Raw genomic sequence first — 21,752 nt, 5'->3', positions numbered from 1 at the left:
AATCAAATGTCTTTGATGCTCTTTATCATCTTTTCGTGAGAACGAAAGAAACAGTACTCGTTCAAACAGACAAGCCCATAGATATATGCTTGAATGTTTGGCCTACTACCATACCAATCGAGTATATTGTCGAAAGCGTTGGCAGCATTGCGAAACTGATGTATACTTCTACTTTTGTCGCACCAATCGTCCTCGAATACGAAAAGTACATACATGAAAATACAATATCATAAATTACGCCTATAATAGATGAACTCACCATCGCAGGTGAAGCCATCGCCATTCAGGGTATAACCGACACCACAAGAGCATTCAAAACTGCCATCATTATTCGTACAAGTGTCCTCGCAGCCGCCATCATTGGTTGCACATTCGTCGATATCTGATAAATAAAAAAACTTGCTTTGAATTTATTGGAAACTGTCTTGAGTGTTTGTATGTGTACAGTCCAGGTCACATCCGCCATCATTGGTTGCACATTCGTCGATATCTTAAAAATGAATCCTTTGTAAAAAAATTAATTGGAAACAGCCTTCGGTCTGTACAGTCCACGTCACACACACCTTTTTTGCCCATTCGTCAATCTCTGAAAAATATAAAGCTCGTGTTATAGGTTTCTTAATGCTGTCATATTTAACTGCTCAAGAAAAAAAAAAGAAACATTAGTGATCACATCCACTGCGACCTTCAGTGGCACATTCTATGACACCTAGAAATGTAGGCCATTTTTAGAATCCTTCCTGTCCTGTATTTTTTTTCTAAAGATAGGGATTGCATTCTTAAGCCTTGAAACGACAATAACTTATTCATGTATTTATCCATGTGTTTGTTTCTTCCTTTGTTACATCTGAAAGGAACGAAAAAGAATCTTATTACATTGGATATAACTTTGTTGGCTTCAAGAATCAAAAGTAATAAATATGACAAAACAGTAATTTGATCGATATCATTATTGACAAAAGTGACTCACCGTCACAGTTTAAGTCATCGACATTCAAGGTATAGCCGTCAACACAGGAGCATTCAAAGCTGCCGTCATTGTTGGTACAGGTCTGCTCACAGCCACCGTTGAGAGTTGCACATTCGTCGACATCTGAAAAAGAAAACTCATACTACTTCTGATATTTTTACATTTCTCTGCAACATATATGTTCACAAGTACAACGTTATTTTAGTAATACAATCTTAGAATTATCGCAATTACAGCAATAAAAAGTAATTACAAAACCTGCGTTTCATGGAGGTGAAAGTAGATGTTTTACATTTCCATGTGTAACATACTGAAAGGGATGGCAGCATGCAAAAACATTCTTTGACCCATATTCTGAACAAACGCGACTCACCATCACAAGCAAAGCCGTCGCCATTCAAGGTATATCCGGCATCACAAGAGCATTGGAAACTGCCGACATTGTTTGTACATGTCTGCGCACATCCTCCGTTCTCAGTGTCACATTCATTAATGTCTGAAAAAGGAACACCATGCTTAAACCATTTTCTCGCCCTGTGCTATAATTTCCTGGGAAGGAAAGACAGTGTAGACAGCGTTTAATGAATAGCCTTAAAAATGACGGGTCTTCTACCAGAATTGTGTCTTTTTGTTACGATTAAAAGTATGCCTATTATGACTATTGGGTATACAGGTGGGATTTCTGAAAGCGTGGTTGACATTGCACGGACACTCCTTTGACTTTTGGACAAACTTCTTTGACAAACAACCGCTACTCACCGTCACAGTCGAAGGCGTTGCCATTCAAGGTATAGCCGGCATCACAAGAGCATTCAAAACTGCCTTCGTTGTTTGTACAGGTCTGCTCACATCCACCATTCTCGGTTGCACATTCGTCGATATCTGAAAAACATAGGTCGATTTTGTCATGTCCTGTACTAGTATAAACTTGACAATGTATTTCCATTTATTATCAAATTGTTTCTGAAAATTGAATACCGTACTTAAAACTCTTTCATTACCATATCGTACCTTCGCCAAGAAAGCTATGCTTTCGTGGCAATGTGTCGGTGTGTGCCTGGGCTCACTAAGAGGGTTTTTACATGTATACAGTATTCTAATATATCAGAGTCGCAATAATTTTAAATTAGAAAAAATTAATGATAACTTCAATTAATTGGAATTCATTTTAACAGTTTGGAAACATTTTGAATGTGGCTAATGTGCAAAAAATATACGTAGAACCATGTTCAAGCATCTATTTGATTCTTTCACTTGTAGGAATATTTACAAATGCATGCAACATTTTCTTACATAGTAGATTTGGATTATTGCCCACATAAAAGCAGGTACTAAGCCTACCCTACTGTCTGCCCCTGTATATTTCTGAATTTCACTGCTGGAAAATGGTCGGTATTTTGTGGTCACCTGGCAGTTTTTCATGGTACTACAGGAAGACGTCCGGTTTTTATGCTGTGGCCATACTAATTACATGTATGGCATGCCTCAAAAGCAACTGTTACGTTGATTTGTACCCATGTTTTCTTTCAATAACGATATTATCCATTTATCAATTACATTTAAGTACCAAGTAAAATATTTTTGTATACAAACTTGTATAGTTTGCTAAAAACGTGATAAGCATGACAAAATGAAATGTGACTCACCATCACAGTTCAAGCCGTCGCCGTTCAATGTATAGCCGGCATCACATGAGCATTGAAAACTGCCATCATTGTTGGTACAGGTGTCCTCGCATCCACCATTGCCGGTGTTACATTCGTTGATATCTGAAAAATGAAACATCTGTATCAAACTGTAAGAACAGGAGCAAATTTACTTTTCAGCATTTAGGCATTCATGTAAATGTTATAGGGTATATCTCCTCTATCTAAATTATTTGTACTCTGATAAAGTAACTCATTTGAATACATATTTGTGGCAGATTGAGTATAGTTTGCGTCGGTAGTATAGCAACACAGTTATCAGGCGTATCCGTGTAACCAAATTCAACTTACCGTCACAGGCGAGGCCGTCGCCATTTAAGGCATACCCGTCATTACAGGTGCACTCGAAACTACCGTCACTGTTTGTACAGGTCTGTGCGCATCCACCATTGCCCGTTTCACATTCGTTGACATCTGAAAAGAATTAGCTCTGTGTTATTGTCTTGTGAACGGAAGAAAAATTAGTAAGTCATCTTTTGTCTTGATTAAGATTTCCTTTTAGTAACGCATTTATTCTTTATTTCAATGTAACTGCGTTTTACTAGCATATCATCGATGGATAGAAATCATTTTTCTAAAAGTGTGTATAGCTTGGCAAAACAAATGCGACTCACCGTCACAGGTCAAGCCGTCGACATTGAGGACGTAGCCTACATCACAGGTACAGTCGAAACTGCCATCATTGTTTGTACAGGTGTCGTCACATCCTCCGTTATTGGTTGCACATTCATCAACATCTGAAAAAGATATAAACTAGTATTAAGTTCTTTGTCATTTATTTAAGATGACAATCATACATAAAAGTACAAGTTGTGTCATCTCCAATGCCACTAGCACATTCGTTAATATCTCAAAAAACAAGAGCTCGTTATCACTGCTGAGAACGGAAAAAACTATCCTTCTCTGATATTTAATCTTTTAGTTAGTTGTTCCTACTAGATGTATTGCAATAAGAAAGCTGGCATCGATGTAATTATCACCCCGCATTGCTTTCGAGAAGTGTAATCAGCTTGGCAAAACACCATGTTGGCTGGTACTCATCAAAAGATGCTACTCACCATCACAGTTCAAGCCATCGTCATTCAAGACATAGCCGGCATCACATGAGCATTCAAAACTGCCAACATTGTTGGTACAGGTCTGCTCACATCCACCGTTGCCGGTGTCACATTCGTTGATATCTGAAAATAGAAGACATTTCTTTATGCTTTGTACTATTTAATATGCGTGACGTGAGTGACGTTTTAAGAAGTATTTTTGTTGATTCATAAATTACGATTCATACAAGAGGAGCGTGCCATCGTCTGGTACAGATCAATTCCCTTAAGCCTTGAAGAACCATTTACACTTTTTAAACATAAAGATATGTTTCATGCTCACCATCACAGTTCAAGCCATCGCCGTTCAATGTATAGCCGCCATCACAGGAGCATTCAAAACTGCCGACATTGTTGGTACATGTCTGTTCACATCCTCCGTTTCCTGTGTCACATTCATTAATGTCTGAAAAAAAGGAAAACCATGCTTAAGCCATTTCTCGCCCTGTGCTATATTTTCCTGGGAAGTAAATACAAAGTGTAGACAGCGTTCAATGTATAGCCTTGAAGATGCCGGGTTTTCTACCAGTATTGAGTATCTGTTACGATACAAGGTATGCCTATTATCACTATTGGGTACAGGTGGGATTTCTGAAAGCATGGCTGACATTGCACGGACACTTCTCTGACTTTTGGACAAACTTCTTTGACAAACAACCGAGACTCACCGTCACAGTCGAAGCCGTTGCCATTCAAGGTATAGCCGGCATCACAAGAACAGTCAAAACTGCCATCGTTGTTTGTACAGGTCTGCTCACAGCCACCATTGCCCGTTGCACATTCGTCGATATCTGAAAAATGAAATCCGTTTTGAAATCATATTATCATCTGTACCATTGTCCTGGAAAAAACACGATATGGCTATAAAAAAAGACATTGTCAATAATTTGCACTTCCCGATTACTTTCAATAAAACAAGAAGATTTTTTTGGTTGACTCGAATTACTTCACTGAAAGCGATAGTAGCATGGCCAAGCTCTCTTTGACTGAAATGAAACGTAAATGCGACTGACCATCACAAGACGAGCCGTCAACATTCAAGGTGTAACCGACATCACAGGTACAGTCAAAACTGCCATCGGTGTTTGTACAGGTGTCATCACATCCACCGTTATTGGTTGCACACTCGTCGATATCTGAAAATTAAATACCGTACTTAAAACTCTTTCATTACCATATTGTATCTTCGCCAAGAAAGCCATGCTTTCTTGGCAATGTGTCGGTGTGTGCCTGTGCTCACTAAGATAGTATTTTTTATACAGTATTCTAATATATCTAAGTCGCAACTAAATTAGAAACAATTAATGATAATTTCTATTAATTGGAATTCATTTTAATAGATTGGAAACATTTTGAATGTGGCTAATGTGCAAAAAATATACGTAGAACCATTTTCAAACATCTATTTGATTCTTTCACTTATACGAATGCATGTAACATTTTTCTGCATAGTAGATTTGGATTATTGCCACCATAAAAGCAGGTACTAAGCCTACCCTACTGTCTGCCCCTGTATATTTCTGGACTTCACTGCCAAAAAATGGTGGGTCTTTTGTGGTGAGCCATCTATACATGTCGCCCAACCTCACTTCCCCATACTTCGTGAGGGTGTGTGAATTGCTTTTTTCACAGTGCACTGAGCCATTTGCAAATGGTACTGCAGTAAGACGTCCAGTTTTGATGGCTCGTTTTCTGATGCTATGGTCATACTCATTACATGTATGGCACGTTTCAAAAGCATCTGTTACGTTGATTTACACACATGATTACATGTTTTCTACCAATAACAATATTATTCAATTTTCTATCACAATTCAGTACCAAAAATGATGTCTTTGGATACAAGGTAATTTGCTGAAAACGTGATAAGCATGGCAAAATGAATGCCACTCACCATCACAGTTCAAGCCGTCGCCGTTCAAGGCATAGCCGACAGGACAAGAGCATTCAAAGCTGCCATCATTGTTGGTGCAGGTGCCCTCGCATCCACCATTGTTGGTGTTACACTCGTTGATATCTGAAAAATGCAACATCTGTATCAAACTGTAAGAACAGGAGCAAATTTAGTTTTCAGCATTTAGGTATTCATGTAAATTTTATAGGGTATCTCCTCTATCTAAATTATTTGTACTCTGATAAAGCAACTTATTTGAATACATATTTGTGGCAGATTGAGTATAGTTTGCGTCAGTAGTATAGCAACACAGTTATCAGACGTATCCGTGTAACCAAATTCAACTCACCGTCACAGGCGAGGCCGTCACCATTTAAGGTATACCCGTCATTACAGGTGCACTCGAAACTACCGTCACTGTTCGTACAGGTCTGTGCGCATCCACCATTGCCCGTTTCACATTCGTTGACATCTGAAAAGAATTAGCTCTGTGTTATTGTCTTGTGAACGGAAGAAAAATTAGTAAGTCATCTTTTGTCTTGATTAAGATTTCTTTTTATTAACGCATTTATTCTTTATCTAAATGTAACTGCGTGTTACTAGCATATCATCGATGGATAGAAATCATTTTTCTAAAAGTGTGTATAGCGTGGAAAAACAAATGCGACTCACCGTCACAGGTCAAGCCGTCGCCATTGAGGACGTAGCCTACATCACAGGTACAGTCGAAACTGCCATCATTGTTTGTACAGGTGTTGTCACATCCACCGTTATTGGTTGCACATTCATCAACATCTGAAAAAGATATAAAGTAGTATTTAATTCTTTGTCATTCATTTAAGACGTTACTGACAATTACACATGAAAGAGCAAGTCGTGTCATCACCGATGTCACTAGCATATTCGTTAATGAATTCAAAAAACAAGAGCTCTTTATCACTGTGCGGAGAAAGGAAAAAACTATCCTTCTCTGAACATTCATTCCTACTAGATGTATTGCAATGCGAAAGCCGGCATCGATGTAATTATCACCCTACATTGCTATCGAGAAGTGTAATCAGCTTGGCAAAACACCATGTCGGCTGGTACTCATCAAAAGATGCTACTCACCATCACAGTTCAAGCCATCGTCATTCAAGTCATAGCCGGCATCACAAGAGCATTCAAAACTGCCAACATTGTTGGTACAGGTCTGCTCACATCCACCGTTGCCGGTGTCACATTCGTTGATATCTGAAAATAGAAGCCATACTTAATTTCTTTATGATTTGTACTATTTTCCTGATAACAGGAAAATATAAGTGCACCTGTGAGTAACGTTTTAAGAAGTATTTTTGTTGATTCATGAATTACGATACAAGAGGAGGGTGCCATCGTCTGGTCCAGATCAGTTCCCTAAGGGATGGCAGCATGCAAAAACATTCTTTGACCCATATTCTGAACAAACGCGACTCACCATCACAAGCAAAGCCGTCGCCATTCAAGGTATATCCGGCATCACAAGAGCATTGGAAACTGCCGACATTGTTTGTACATGTCTGCGCACATCCTCCGTTCTCAGTGTCACATTCATTAATGTCTGAAAAAGGAACACCATGCTTAAACCATTTTCTCGCCCTGTGCTATAATTTCCTGGGAAGGAAAGACAGTGTAGACAGCGTTTAATGAATAGCCTTAAAAATGACGGGTCTTCTACCAGAATTGTGTCTTTTTGTTACGATTAAAAGTATGCCTATTATGACTATTGGGTATACAGGTGGGATTTCTGAAAGCGTGGTTGACATTGCACGGACACTCCTTTGACTTTTGGACAAACTTCTTTGACAAACAACCGCTACTCACCGTCACAGTCGAAGGCGTTGCCATTCAAGGTATAACCGGCATCACAAGAGCAGTCAAAACTGCCATCGTTGTTTGTACAGGTCTGCTCACAGCCACCATTCTCGGTTGCACATTCGTCGATATCTGAAAAAAAACACGTAGGTCGATTTTGTCATGCCCTGTACTAGTATAAACTTGTATTTTATCATTTTCAACATATAATCAAATTGTTTACTAACAATGAGGAACATTAGTATGGCTGAACATTACTTGACTCGTATCCAGAAGCAATGCCTCTTACCATCACACGAGAAGCCGTCGTCATTCAAGACGTAGCCAGATTCGCACAGGCATTCGAAAGTACCATCCAAGTCATGACAGATCTGCTCACAGCCAGCATTGAAGGGAGAACATTCGTCGACATCTGAAAAAATGACATCCATGCTTTAAATCATTTCACGCTCCTCGTTGTTCTCTGTGAGGAAAGAAATCTTTATACACTTTTTAAATGACAGGTTGTCTTTCGATATCATATGGTATTTATCTATTTGATATGTAGAGTCCATTTCCGTATTATCCATGGCCGTACTAGATACACATTCCAGCCTAAATGGTTCACTGAACGGGCGAGCATCATGGCAAACTACAGTGACCCTTTTCACTTGTAACGCTAGTTTAAATCTATCCGCGGGGTAACACATAACTGTTTTTAAACAGCGTATTTAGGGATATCAAGTCGAAGGACAGTGACACCTAGATTGTATTATGGCTAGTAACTATTGTTGCATTTTGATGTATACAATTACAATGTGACTGTATGCATGTGACTTGTGTTGTCTATATGTAACGCATTGCCCCACAGTCAAGCAGTGACAATACCACTAGTGAGCTAGGCGAACGGTAACCCTCTGTAAACAAATGGACTCACCGGCACAGGCCCAGCCATTGCTGTGCAGCATCCAGCCGGTATGACAGGAGCATTCAAAACTGCCATTGTTGTTTATGCAGATCTGCTCACAGCCACCATTGTTATCGTCACATTCGTTGATATCTGAAAAAAAGTCGGACTTGAAATCATGCTGCACTGTTTTCGGATTACAGATTACTGAAGAAAGAAAACCAGTGCATCTTTTAAAAAGACATGTTAGTTATTATCCAGTAATGTATTCATTTATATATGATATGTGGTTATGTATACATATAATTAATTAATTAAAACATAAACATCTAAGAGCCTCTTCATTGACTGCGAATGTTAACCCTAAAAAGCGAAATGCAACTTGCCATCACAGTTCAAGCCGTCGCCATTCAAGACATAGCCGGCATCACATGAGCATTCAAAACTGCCTTCATTGTTGGTACAGGTGTGCTCACATCCACCGTTGTTGGTTTCACATTCGTTGACATCTGGAAAATTTAATCTATGCTTAAGACAGTGTACATGTATAGTGATATGTGTGTTTGTCAGATGTTGGCATCGTGGGATCGTGCTGCATGCTACTAGCAAAGTGTTGGTTTTTGGACACTCACACTCATGGAGAGACTATACACGTGTAGATAGATAAGCTTATATTCCACAACGTACAACATCAGCAAGTCAGGTAGAGCCAGTTAGGGTAGTGCAGACTTTATGTGGCATGCTATCACACATTCCCGTCAGTGCCATCATCAGTACAAGATACATAACTTTATTGCACAACGATTGTACGAGGTACAAAGTATGGCATCTACATAACTAGTAAGGGATAAGTTTCTTTCAATAATTCGAGGCTCCTGCAATCATTTGAGGAATTTCTAATGTCTAAAACTTCTTTGATATATTTTCCTATATCTGCCACACAGGGATTGCCACATGTCATGATGCATTTGAATTTGTACTTCAGGTCCATTGAGATAAATCCTTGTGTATAAGATGACAGCCTTCTGTATAGAGAACTGCGATAACTTGCGCGCGATCAAACGTACCTACTGTACAGTTGTCCCCGCTCCATCCTGCCGTGCAGTTACAGCTGTAGCTATCCACGCCGTCAATACAGGTCCCGCCGTTCTCGCACGGAGCGGAATAACAGTCGTCAACTGGAGAAGAAAAAGAGTCGATATATGTTATAATGACAGGTTATCTGTGTTGGTAGATTCTGTTACAGAAAAACGATCTAGCCCTCATTAAGCCGAGACAGGAGCCTGGACCAACTTTCAATCACCTTTGACCCCGTGTCACGTCACACTTTCGGGTGGTGTTCGGGTCCCCAGTTATGGTCGCAGCCCACAGTATTTATCCGCGACTACGTAGGGGTAAGAAAGTAGTGCGGCCGAAATCTGGAAGCGCCTGTAAACACCGTAACGTGAAAGACAGCGGGGGATGAGCTTTGCTATATGGTAGTATAAGAAGTCGACTTTCAGGTGGTATGTGTAAGATTTTGATGTTTGTCCATTTGGTGTATGAATGCGCGTGACCTTTACAGCTGCCTGCCCTTGTGAGTCGGCTGCAGTTCCGCATGACCCCGCATGACCCCATTTAAATGAAGTCTTTACAAAAATTGAAAACGACAGCTTTTTCTGTTTTTCAATTATTTTGGTAGCTTATACCCTCGACTTCAACATATTAGTTTGTCGTGCTTAAAAACTGCACCCTGCTATGATTTTATCAACGTCGATGTCAGTCACCTTGTGGTCCTTAACTATAGAAATCCCCATAGGCCGAAAACTGTGTTCTGCTACCTTATCCCGGGAAGACCAAGGAATGGGTCGCAAATTTGGTGAGTCTGTTGGGAGAAAGTTAAATCTTTTTTTTTCTGTGATGTCTTATCGTCTGACACCTGTTTATAGTTAAACCTCTTTTCTGATCACTAAATCAGCGCCAGTGTATATAATTGAATAGATATATGTAGGGAGTACAATGGCAGCAAAGACATTTATTATACACCAGGCTTTAGAATCTGTCTTTTTGTGTTTTAATAAAAAAAAATGGTTTCCGCTCGTTGCACAGCAATACCAAAATCAAAGTCTGTTGCTCTCCTCTCCACCCCCAAAATCAATTCGTTTCGTTCTTTTTGAAAATATACTTGGTTCTTAAGAAGGTTAGCAGTCTGTATAGGAGACACATTGCGGAACAACTCACATTCACACACTAGGTCCTCCCCCGCCCAGGCTCCATTCTCGCACAGTATCCCCGAATCCCCGCCAGTCTGGTAGTGATTCTCCGGACATGTGAAGTTGCAGACGTGACCGGCTGGGAATGAAGCTCGGGTAGAATCGCAATCGCTGGTGTAGCCCTCTGGGTGGGCGGCGTTGGTGCTGCATGCGGTGCCTAGGATAGGAATCAAATAAATAAATCATCATTGACAAAACCTTGCATAGCACACTATGCGTGCATCTAATTTTTGTAATATTCTCGTCAACAGTCTCGTATACGTAAGGTAGCATCGTTTTCCTGCATTCAATGTTATCATGATAAAGTTTAGGTAATATTCTTATCTATTCTTCATAGTGACTGGTTGTCTTTCAGCTCCGAAATTTCCAGTTAATGTACGCCAAATGCTATGTACCACAGCAACCATAAAGTTAACAGACTTTAGAGGGATAATACAAAGTACCAAGCATCATTTTCCACCAACACCATTAGAAAGTTGCACAATTGTAAATCAATTCTCATCACAGGGAATGGACGATAAAGGTAGCATATGTAGATCTCTATCTAAATACTTGTAGACATTATATGTAGTCTAAGTAGATCTAAAGGGATTTCTTTCGAAAGTCATTCATTGTCAATATTTCTGGCACATGGCTACCTTTTGTCAAAGATTGATTCGTTCTTAAAAAAGCTACAGTAACTGAATCTCACAATTAGCTAACATAAATGTAGTATTACAGATTAACTAATTTTTCGCTGTTTAGTATTTACAATTTTCCCCGTCTATTTTGTTGTTTTAGTTGACGGTACAAAAGTTACCGCACCTTTGCTAATCTACTTATATGGACCACGAATAGAGCTGAAATACTAGTATCTTAGAAGTGCACGTTATCGTGCAGTTTACACGAAAGAATACAAATGAAAAACTATGTGGAAGAAATATGCTTAAATGTTGTGTACTCACATGTGCATTTGAGACCACGTCCTCCCGCCCACCGTATAGGCCGGATTTTACATTCTCTCACTTTTGACCCTTCCTCCCTAACGCAGCCCGACCTGCATTCAAAGTTGCAGATGGTGCCTTTGGAGTACTCCCCGGCAGTGTTTGGTGTTGTGCTGCACGAAGATGTTGTGTCTAGTAGAGTCAGACCCGGACATCTGGCTGTAAAAACAACAACAAAATGTTTGCTTCATGAGTACATTACCGGTTGGCCATAGCAAGCAAAACATATGTAATCATAGTTAATGACACATGTGATGTATAAAGGAACATGACACAGTCCATACAGATTTCACTAACCGCCTAGAAAATACATGAAACCGTCCTGTAAAAATACACAAAATTTCGATAACGTTACATTAAGATATTAACAGCTATATACGTATCGGTTGATAAAAACACATGTAACAGCTCATAATGTAAACACATGTACATTAAAGATACATGAAACCGTGCTTGCAGATAGTGACAGTGTGTGGAGATTCACGTAACCGGCCACAAACATGCAACTTCCCAAAATCATACATGTAACCGCCCATAAAAATACGTGTAACCGCCCATAAATACTTGTAACCACCCAAAGACCCCCCCCCCCTCGAAAGATACACGAAAACATCATTGCCAGCCAAAAAATGCCAGCGGTTGAATAAAAACAGTTCAGGTCGGCAGGCTTTTACTATGATACGTCAGGTCAGTTGATTTTTGTAATTTTTTTGAAAAATTTTAACCCGGGTAGTTATGTGTAACATTGCAACATGATAGCAGATTGTGCGAAGTAGAAACAGTACTAGCTATAGTGCCAAAACGGTAACATACTCGTACACATATTTCAATTGAAATGTGGATGGTAAACGCTATAGGGTACGACTATTCGACGCCCCTAAACCCAGTTCACCAACACGTAGTACCATCTTCAACTAGAGGGTCGGGGACTTTAGCATCCTCCTACGCAGGGACATCCAACAGCAAAACTGTCTGTCTAGATGTACCTTTTACCCGTCACTCTTAGTTCTTGTGGACGTCCCCCCCCCAAAAAAATTAGCTGTCAGCCAATCAGAGAATAGGCTTTCCGTTTATAAAAGCTGTCTCGCATGTATAAGGGTAACCTCTGTAATATTCATAATCAGTCCTTCTCTGTCCTTCTCAGCTCCAGGCAGATTTACCGTTGGCCAAGGAGTGTAGCTGACCAAAGGAGTAACCATCAACCAGCCTTTACTATCTTATGCCGCCGGTAAATCTGCCTGGAGATGTTCTTCGCCCTCTCTGTGCCTCATGCAGATGGTTCACGCCCATACGTAGCGCACTCTGATATTTTAATGAATTAATTGTAATGCGAATAGAGTAAGTTGAATAACGTACGTGCTCCGCTGACAGCAGTCGCATGGAGCATCATGGCAATAGACAACAGAGCGAAGATGTTCGTGACCCTGAAAACAAACAAAACACCTTTTTTCAGAATTCTGATGTTCCTGGCTAAACGTTTTAACGGCAGACTCTGCAGAATCACTTGTGTCAAGCTTGCGTCACTGCGGGGTTCGAAAGATACTCAACGAATTTCAGAGATACATTTTCTTTCTTTTTGTGTATTTTGTCGTACTTTTACGTATTATGCCATATCTTAATTATAAAACGTCGGAGAGAATAACAAAACAGTGACGCAGTGAACGAACCCCGCAGTGACGCAAGCTTGACACGGTGCGGTTGCAGCGCACCTTAAAAGCCACACCCCAGAAGATCTATTGGAAGATTGCCATCCATATTACGTGAAAGCATGACAACAATCCCATAATATGACACAGAGTTGAGCTGAATGACTGCGCTTACGAGGAAATTTCAAAGATAACGACGTGGCACTAGATAATGTGTTGATGACAAAGATTACATCGCAACGTATACAGGCAGTGTATGTCAACAACAATGGCGTCTGCATGTGCATAACAAAGCCTATTTGGGCTCGATTGCTGCTCATGTTATGTAATGTTTGGTAAGCGTCTAAAGAAACTAGAGTACGTTACACCAACTTCGAACAAAATAGCGAAAAAAAGTCAACGACATGTTCTCTGTCATGTAGCAGCTGAAATGTGGTTGCGTTGTGTTGTGTTGTGTACTCATACCCTGGTATCCAGTCGTATTATAGCTCCCGAGTCTCTTCTGTCCTCTTTACCATTTGCCAAGAGGGCAGAAGAGACTCGGGAGCTATAATACGGCTGGATACCAGGCTAGTGTACTTAAGCTTAGAGTACGTAAGAGAAGTCCAATACAGAACATCGCAGGATCGAGTAGCCTACCGCTGCAGCATTACCCACACCGCAAACCAAACGGTGGAGTATTGCGTGAGAAAGACGAAGTGACCACAAAATCAAGAGTTCGAACAGATAATTACTAAAACCTTTTAATGTAGACTGAATGAAGACATATAAACACCACGTTCCTTATCCCTAATTTCAGCTTTTGTACCAAACACGGTTGGGTTGCTTCACCAAGACAGTGATTAGGACAAAGTGTATAATTTAAGTATCAAACAGCTTACGTTGAGGCGTAAATTGGTCTTCTCCTGGGGCGTTGTCATGAAACGATTTGGATAATTGTCAACTGCTGACGTGGAAACTATAATTTTCACGTCTTGATTCTCATGGTGTTTTTTGTGTTTTTTGTGGTCTCATAGCGATACCTTTTTTATATTGTTGATTGGTAGTATTCCACCGCTTTTTTTATATCAATCACAGCGGCAGGCTTATCTAACAGCAAGGCCCAAAGGTAGAGAAAGGGATATGCCGGCTGTGTTCCCAAGACTTTGACTGGCGGATCACACGGACAGGAACGTACACGTACTATCAACGTAATCTTCACTATTATCTTTATCCCTCTCAGGGCAGGGGTCACTGAGAATTCAGTGCTTAACTATGGGGAAAACGCTCTCGGAAGCATGTTTGAGAACCAATTTTTTTACCTTCACGATATTGTAGAAAGGTGAAATTTTCAGTACTTATACTATACTATACAAACCGACATATAGATGTCAAAATTAAAAATTACAGCCTTTCAAAAATGGTAATCGTGATAAAATTTGGGTGTGGGCCTATCTATCAAGGCGCGGGACCGACGGTGAGGTAAACTTCGTCTCCAATTGATCCCTGAAATGCACCAGTTGTACGCAAGTTGGGAACGAAGAGAGCCGAGGGCGAGACCCGGGACGTGGGGCACTGCTGACTCCAGTTAAATATCATCCAGGCCATTAAGCCCCCCTGACAGACAATCGACGAGCTTCGACCGTATTTGTTTACTGACAGACGGGGTCAAAAGACATTGGTAACCATCGGTCGACCTTTAAAAAAAGGGAGAAAACCAGACATATTGCTACTGACAATGTAATTCAGAGCTCGCAGGCTCGTCGCCTGCTGTGTGACAGAAGTAGCCTGGAGTCCAGCCTTGTTAGCTTGGTTCCTCTCCCGAAGATCGCTACTCGCCAATAAGTAGCGATCTTCGGGAGCGGAACAAAGCGAACAAGGCTGGACTCCAGGCTATGACAGGAGCATTGCCACGGTACGGCCGCCTTCATATTTCTTATATGTCGTCGAACGACTGTTAAGCCACTGTGACAGAACCAACAGCCCACAAAAATTTTAGTTAGCCTTTTCCGTGACAAGACAGCAAAATTAAAGTTTCACAGGACACGGGCAAGACTCCCTCAAGAATGCTATCAGTTTGCGATCGAGCGGCGACAGTACGGCGAATGTGACCTATTGTCTAACTCCCTGGGCCGGCTCTGTCTAGTTAGAGAATTCCATCTTCTTATTAACAAAATATATCATACGAATTATAATAGCGGGCCTTGTTAATCAACGGGACAACATGAAACTTGAAAACAAAAGACGATGAAAGAAGGACAAGGTTGATGAACAGGCATTTGAAGATTTGTCTTGATGTGTAAATACTGATTGAAATCGACTAAATTTAGTTAGATTAACGCGACGTTCATCTGAAGATAACATGATAGGACAGTATGATAAACAAGAAGAAACATTAGAGACATTTCTAGAGGATGTTTGGTGTACCAACTACGCCTGTCGAAACGAATGGGTAACAAAGGATACGAAAAAATAGGGATAATCGCATTCACAGAAACCAGCACAATTTTAAAAAGACTCAAAGTATACGATTAACATGTGAGCTGCACATCAGATTCAACCAAAGACTCTGAACTCTTTAACAAGCTAAGTTAGAACACTTAGAACTACCCACTGTTCAAAACACTCACAGCTGTTTGTGCGAACTAACAGCCCTGCGGTACCTCCCACGAAATACAAATGATCAGCATGGGGTAAAGGTAACTCAATGCCACAAAGCTGAGGTCATTTGTCCTATCAACAATTGTTTAAGCGTTGTAGCACATTTCTTACTCACCTCATGGTTGCACACTGGCGGATCGGAGCCACGAACCAACCGACGCGTCTCAGACGAAGTGTTCTGTCGTAACTGTCGTCGGCACAGGGTGTGTTCTATTTAATGCTCGATAAAAATAGGATGACCTTCAGGGACGTATGCATTCACCTTTAGTGACGTCAAGCTCATTTCACCTACTATTGTGTGTAGGTTTTGCCGACCATCTTTCTAGGATTATGTGACTTCCTCAGAGCTGACAGTAAGTCGTCTTAGCGTGCCGTAGTATAATAAATAATAATCCCTCTTCTCCGCAAAACGTAGAAGCTCCAGGTTTGTTCCAGGAACCCTAATTAGTAGCCGTATTTATCTCAGAGAAAACATTTTTGTAGATATGATACAAATAGGGCTAGAGATCATGACCTACGACAACGCTGTGATTTTAGAAAGATAACCTTTCTTCTTTACACGAGTTCTGAATAGAAGTCCCCTTGCTGTCCATGTACACAATGATAAGACAGAACCAGGGTTACGTGCTTGATATTTGTTCTTTCTCTCAAAATTACTAAATAACGTCTTAAACGTCAGCCCAAATCGCTAATGATTATAGGGAATGGTGATAATTACAGATATCACTGTACTCCAAGGATTAGTGAACACAGATGTGCGTCTGTGATAATAACTAATCGTCACGGGGCGGGTGCCTAACATGGGTGTAACCTGCGAGCCTTTGTTAAAACTTGCGCGACGAGATGATACCATGGATTTTTCTAATAGTAGCGCATAGTATAGTACACAAAGGGACAGGACACTGCAAATGTCCGCCACTGTCATATGTGACGTGAAAGTCCCGCGAAATTTGGTCTGGATCAACTTCCCACAAAAATGTAAGGCAGCCTTTTGCAAGACAGCAAAATCAAAGTTTTGCAGGACACAGGCCAGACTACTCCAAGAATGCGATCAGTTTGCGATCGTGTAACGACAGTATGGCGAATGTGACCATGTTCTTCGGTCTAACTTCCTGTATAGTCACAGAATTCTGATTTACTATGATTTTGCTCGACCTCCGACCTCTTCCACTCCGTTTTTGAGAAAGAAAATATTCTCAGAGAAGACGTCCTCAGAAGAAGTATTTCTGGACAATGTAGTTTGCATCATCAACGTGCGTGTCTCGCATTCCAGGCTTCCACCCTACAGGTGGTGAGATTCGTTCAATGGTGGAATGTTGTTTGGAGTTTTCTGAAGCATTTTCAGTCTAACCACTGCCATTAAAGCATTAGTATGAGGGTCATTGACACTGCCGGCATGCCACAAAATGGGAGTTAACAGACATGTATGCATCGGGGAATGATTTATGTGCATTGAGTTAGCGATAGCAGTAGAATTTGTTCCCGTCAAAAATCTAGTTACGAAATAAAGTGCGCCTGCTGCGTAACGTTATATGTATGTATAATACAAATGTACATCGCTATTCAACAGGGTGATTAAAGCATTAACGTTATATCCAATACTACATCTTCGCCTTGAGGAGGACAGGGTGATTCCATATCATACTCGAAAGCATTTAATAAAGTACACATTGTCATAATCATGTTGCGCACGTAAACCATGACAACTGCGTATGATGCACGTAGTACAAAGTGCCGGATTATTTCTAAATTGTGACAAACATTCATGTAAAGTAATGATTTGTTTGACTTGATTTTACTGATTTATTTGCACAAAATATTACACGATACACATTAGAAGAACAATGGGTAAAACATGTGCAGGAGGAGGGGAGAAGCGTGGGAAGCTTATATAAGGCCCCCTCCTCTAAACTAAACAAAATTGATAATAATTGAAGTACTAAAGCAAAGTAATACATAGAAAAGAATTATACAATGTGATAATCAATGTAATAGGTAAACCAAGTAATTTGAATTAACAATAAGTAGTAAGGTTAAGTATTACGTAGAAAATGATAACGATGTAATAAGGATAATCAGATAACAATTGCTTTGAGTTCACAATAAATAAAGAAATACATGGTAAATGATAACAATGCGAAAACGTTAATCAAACAATTAATGGTATGATTAATTGATATAACATAAGAACAGCATAAGTGGCAACTACAGCAGGCAATCTGATAATAATATTCAAGATATCCAACCCTTAATTCTACTGTTCCTATGATAATTGTATTCTTGATGCTGTTATATGTATTGTATTTGTTGCTCTTGCTAAAATAAAGCAAAGTATGTTAGATTCTCACACCTCTATTCCTACGATATGGTTTCTCAGTAGATGAAGAGTTGAATAACGACTCTAAAGCCGCGCCAGGCCACAATGAGAATATTAAAACGTATGGCTCTCCTCATACCTCCGGGCGCGTACTCGAGGGCGTACCTTTGGACAATAGACCAGTTCTCATCTAACTGTACTATGCTGTCAGTACCACGGGGCAGATTGCAGTTCGGACCGTTGTTGCTACAGTTGAAGCTGTCGAGCATGTTGCGGAAATCCTGCACCAGGGACGGCATCGCCTCGGCTGTGGTAGCTGGGTAGTTGTTAGGAAACCCCTCCACATCTTCCAGCATGCTTTGAACAGGACCTACGGAACAGAATTGTCGGAAAACAATGCCATTTACTAGTTCAGTACATGCATATAACTTGCTTATATGAGTTTCAGGAGAGACATAAAGAAACTAGAGCTCAGCGACCTCATACCTCCATGAAAATTTAGAGCTTTTGTAAATTCTATGCAAATGATACATTTACATGATTTATGCATGGTGATGTTCATCATTGACTAACTTACACATATCACAAGTATAAAATTCCCATCATTAGTCATTAGGTGATTTTGCAATATGTACATATATTATGCAAATCAGTTCCTCATTTGCATATTTGGCATCCGCTTATGTTCCGCCTATCATGAATCGTTGTTCCCTTCTTGAGTTATCCACTTAAGAAGTTTTTGACAAAAATGCCCCTGCTATCCCAAACCTAGTCGCTAGGGGGCATAAACTTATGTCACTTCTTCCTGAGCACAAGAGCTATCTAACACCCATAAATCGTGACCGTAGCTTGTTCAGAACACGAGATAGCAAAACCGGAGTTGCACTGCAGGGAAGCCGCTAGGGGGCCCAAAATCTAATCACTTCCAGCTTTCGTCACACCCTACCAACACACCAAGTATGAAACCAATCCACCCAGCCGTTCTGTTATCTTGTTGACAGACAGACAGACAGACACACAAACGCAGGGTAAAATATAACCTCCATGACATTTCATGGAGGTAACTACCATCATAAGATGGCTGTTACTGTTTCAATGTATTAATACTAGGAAATGTCAATCAGAACATCATCTGAATGGTGTCAATCTTTGTGTACGACAATAGATGCACCGTGAAAACGTCACATATGTTCTTGTTTGAGAAATAAAGATTTTAGGAAATGTAGACATTTTCCAATTGTTATAAAAAGGAATATACCTTAGTACTATTTCCAATTTCTAATTGTAGCCTGAACAATACTTTCACATTCTATATCGTTCACCTTTATCTAGAAATAATAGTTTGCATGCTTTCTTTTAAATTCCTTTTGGTCAACAGTTCCTACAAGAAGGTAGCTACTTACCCTCAAGAGTGTCGTTTTCTAACAGACTATCGAACTGAGGAGAAGCGAAAGCAAAGAACTGCTCCCCATCCCCGTTGGTCACATTGTGGGTCGCGTTGTAGACCAGGTTGGTCACACGTCCTACCCGACTCCAATGTGTGGCTGCTCTACGGCGCCTGCGTCTGCCGCCAACGCCATCGATTGGTCCGATCGGCCCCTTGAACTGAATTAGATCTAGTAACAACCGTTACAAAATGTACAGTGAATTTGCTAACATCAAGATTATAAAGGCAAATAAAACATTACAGGCTACATTAATTGTATATATCTTTCAGCATGTACATGTGCTGATGAAACTTCAAGGACTTCAAGAGCCTGACTAGTTTGAGTGGTCTAAATTGTACTGTTTTGTGACACAATATTCAAAAGCGTTTTTCATGAAAAGTTTTAACATTTAACTGAATCATTTGTTTCCCTGTCTTACCAGGGAGCTTCAGTTGTACTAAGGTAAAAAAAAAGAGAGTTTTACATGTTGAGCACATATGAATGAATAATTTGATCAGCAATGTTTCCTCCTACCGGCGTTGCGAAGTTCTTCCAGATCTTTTGCTACCTCACTGAGGCCGAGTTCCGCAAGGGACTGTGGGAGTTTAGTGGCGAGGCTTGTCACTTCTGGTAGTAAGACGTCATAGTTGACACAGGGAGGTCGCGTGGCGCGCCCGTGTCCTGGCGGACCGTACTTCGGCCTCACCAGGCAGGCATCTGTAGCAATAGCGGCGGGAGGAACACTGCAGTAGGCGCACAGTCAAGGGCAGTACATACAATCAATGAAAATAAAGGTGAAGATGAAATTCTGTCAGTTTCTCAGTACTTAGGCATTGGAGATTTCAGCCAAAGTGTTCAAGAAAAGAGCTATCAAGTTCATCTTATGGGGAAAGCATACAACAAGGGACGATCAAAGGTGTTAAATTTGAAACGTTCGTGGCATGCACAGAGGAGCACGGTTTTGTTCTTACCATCAACGACCAGTTTTAGCAGCGCATCGCTCATTGGAAGCAGTGCCATAAACAGCAGACAAAGCCGGAACCTGAAAGCGACAGAGAGGGATTCAAACATTTCCAACTTGTTAAGGTTGTGTTTGTTGCCCAAGACGACGACAAAGTTCATACATTAAGATCACCGAACAAGTGCAATACATCGCACTTATGATCAATAGTTCGAGGAAAATTCTAATGATGTAGGTCATCAACTATTCTTCTCACGACTAAAAGCTAACGTACCTTATAACAAAGTGACTACTGTTTAAACCATTCTGACCGACAGTGAGCAAAGGCTTACAAGAGTCTTTCAACGTTGTGGGAAAATTGCCACAAAGATCTTCCGTGAGATCATATAGACATGTATTATAGCCAATATTACACACTTCAACTGAAGCACTTGTAAACGTTACAAGGACTTACACTTGTGGTTATGTGTCACGATGGAGGACGCCCGAGGCGTCAGGTGCACACACTGTCATTTCTCGGAAGTCCGTAGTAGTCTGGTAGTAGCCTTGCCTGAGATCAGCTTTATCATAAAGTAGATGGCTAAATTGTTGCTTAGCTACTATAGTACTAGTATTACTTATCTTGCTTTAGTCTTGGCTTATCCGTACTTGATTTTACTCAGTCCATGGTCGCCATGTAGCAGGTCACAAGATCCGAAGGCCACTTGAAGGTTATTGCAGGTTACACGAGAAGGAGCATTTCTTCTCCCCAAGTCAGAAACAGCGTGGTTTATATCAGCTCACATGCTGACTAAGAGCTGGCCCAGTAGAAGCAGGGGCTGCGTATTCTCCAAGCAGAGGTTGTGTCGCGGAGATATAATACTAGTAGTAGTCGGGAAATTTACTCTCGCGCTCCAGTAAAAATCCAGACTACTACTTTATCTCCGCGACTCAACCTCTGCTTGGAGAATAGGGGTTACGAAGGCTCCTCGGGATACTCCATCTGGATCTGAATGGTTTTTGATCCGCTCACACCAGGAATGAACCCTACTCTGCTCTGTAGCTGTGGTGGATTATTGAACTTGCATGTGCGCACGTGCTTAATGTGTGGCTCTCCTTAATCTCCAAGCACATCCTAGGGTAGCATATTAAACATAGTAT

The 21,752-nt window shown here is 40.6% G+C and overlaps 1 protein-coding gene across 1 annotated transcript in view; it reads right to left on the bottom strand.

Moving 5' to 3' along the window:
* Positions 1-168: 168 nt before the first annotated feature.
* The window catches only part of LOC118413542 (fibrillin-1-like), a 27,332-nt gene continuing 5,748 nt past the window's right edge, over positions 169-21,752 (bottom strand). Inside the window, exons 6-26 of the mRNA XM_035817068.1 lie at positions 20,186-20,394; positions 19,628-19,840; positions 18,364-18,594; positions 12,978-13,091; positions 11,583-11,780; positions 10,607-10,795; positions 9,454-9,564; positions 8,773-8,895; positions 8,417-8,539; positions 7,790-7,912; positions 7,510-7,632; positions 4,057-4,179; positions 3,735-3,857; positions 3,291-3,413; positions 2,968-3,090; positions 2,617-2,739; positions 1,730-1,852; positions 1,344-1,466; positions 971-1,093; positions 260-382; positions 169-191 (exon numbers count right to left, since the gene is read on the bottom strand). Of these exons, the coding sequence (XP_035672961.1) occupies positions 169-191; positions 260-382; positions 971-1,093; positions 1,344-1,466; positions 1,730-1,852; positions 2,617-2,739; positions 2,968-3,090; positions 3,291-3,413; positions 3,735-3,857; positions 4,057-4,179; positions 7,510-7,632; positions 7,790-7,912; positions 8,417-8,539; positions 8,773-8,895; positions 9,454-9,564; positions 10,607-10,795; positions 11,583-11,780; positions 12,978-13,091; positions 18,364-18,594; positions 19,628-19,840; positions 20,186-20,394 (2,887 nt within the window). The remainder of the gene's footprint in view (positions 192-259; positions 383-970; positions 1,094-1,343; positions 1,467-1,729; positions 1,853-2,616; positions 2,740-2,967; positions 3,091-3,290; positions 3,414-3,734; positions 3,858-4,056; positions 4,180-7,509; positions 7,633-7,789; positions 7,913-8,416; positions 8,540-8,772; positions 8,896-9,453; positions 9,565-10,606; positions 10,796-11,582; positions 11,781-12,977; positions 13,092-18,363; positions 18,595-19,627; positions 19,841-20,185; positions 20,395-21,752) is intronic.

The sequence above is a fragment of the Branchiostoma floridae genome, chromosome 4, assembly GCF_000003815.2.
Source record: "Branchiostoma floridae strain S238N-H82 chromosome 4, Bfl_VNyyK, whole genome shotgun sequence".
Lineage (NCBI taxonomy): Eukaryota > Metazoa > Chordata > Leptocardii > Amphioxiformes > Branchiostomatidae > Branchiostoma > Branchiostoma floridae.
The sequence above is the reverse complement of the archived record's forward strand: the minus strand, read 5'-3'. Positions and strand labels throughout refer to the sequence as shown.